Source organism: Penaeus monodon, chromosome 15 (genome assembly GCF_015228065.2).
Source record: "Penaeus monodon isolate SGIC_2016 chromosome 15, NSTDA_Pmon_1, whole genome shotgun sequence".
Classification (NCBI taxonomy): domain Eukaryota; kingdom Metazoa; phylum Arthropoda; class Malacostraca; order Decapoda; family Penaeidae; genus Penaeus; species Penaeus monodon.
The window spans coordinates 36348458-36349443 of NC_051400.1; the positions used below are offsets into that span (position 1 = coordinate 36348458).

The window sequence follows — 986 nt, forward strand, 5'->3', positions numbered from 1 at the left end:
AGTATAAAGTCTAATTTTTTTTTTTGATGCTTTTGTTGAGTTTGAGAAGTTGAGTTAATATAAATAGTAATCTGTAAAAAGATCAAATGGAATGATTAATAAAAATACAGATAATAGATTGGTAGAATACATTAGAAATGGAAACAAAGTCTACAGCATTTTAGTAGAAGTAGACTCCTCTTAAGGTGGTAATATAATGATTTTCTTGCCTGAAGAGGAGCCTAGCGTAACTCAAAATAGTATGGATTTAGTATGGATTATGTCTTACATTTCATGGCTGCATTTTATTTTATTGTCAGCTCATTCTCAGTTTTAAAGATGTGCATTGTACAAGTCATTATATTAACATCTTTACCTAGGTTTTACCATGTTTTTGGCCAGATCCCAAGGTGTCAAGGGTGTCATGATGCTTCTGTGGCTTCAACCACTACACTAGACAGGGTGGAAAAGTTGTGTGCTTGGCATCTTTATACAGAGAGATACAGCCTTCTAAAGTCAGCTGGAAATCTTTATCATACTTATCTAAATAAAGCCATGAAGACCAGGGATGGATAGGAGATGGACTAAAATCAGTTATCTAGCAATGCATGATCTTCCAGATGGCAGATCAGATATGGCAAGCCTGTACATTGGCCACCTTAGTGGTTTAAGGGAACCTGAGTATATTCAATTAATAATACAGGTTCAAATTTTCATTCATGTGAATATAGTTTGCAGTTCAGAGCTTAGAAAGCAGAAGAGAACAAGCATTATGATCCTTAATGAATACTTTTCTCTACCAGGTAAACAAAGTCCTGGACAGCAAACGTTCACAGAATGTGGGAATCTTCATTACAAGTCAACATCTAGATATCGCAGATGTGGAGAATGGTGAGTAGAGACTTAGTGAGCAAGTGTGAACATAGGAACAAAGTGGGAGGGATGGAGTATACATGCAAGACCATTTTTATTGTAATGTATCTTTCCATTTATATATAGGTGTGTGT

General features: G+C 35.3%; 1 protein-coding gene across 1 annotated transcript in view; it reads left to right on the forward strand.

Moving 5' to 3' along the window:
- Window positions 1-986, forward strand: part of LOC119582348 (formin-2-like) — a gene marked incomplete in the record, with an annotated part of 21001 nt that overhangs the window by 12760 nt on the left and 7255 nt on the right. Inside the window, 1 exon segment of the mRNA XM_037930564.1 lies at window positions 783-870. Coding sequence (XP_037786492.1) covers window positions 783-870 — 88 coding nt within the window.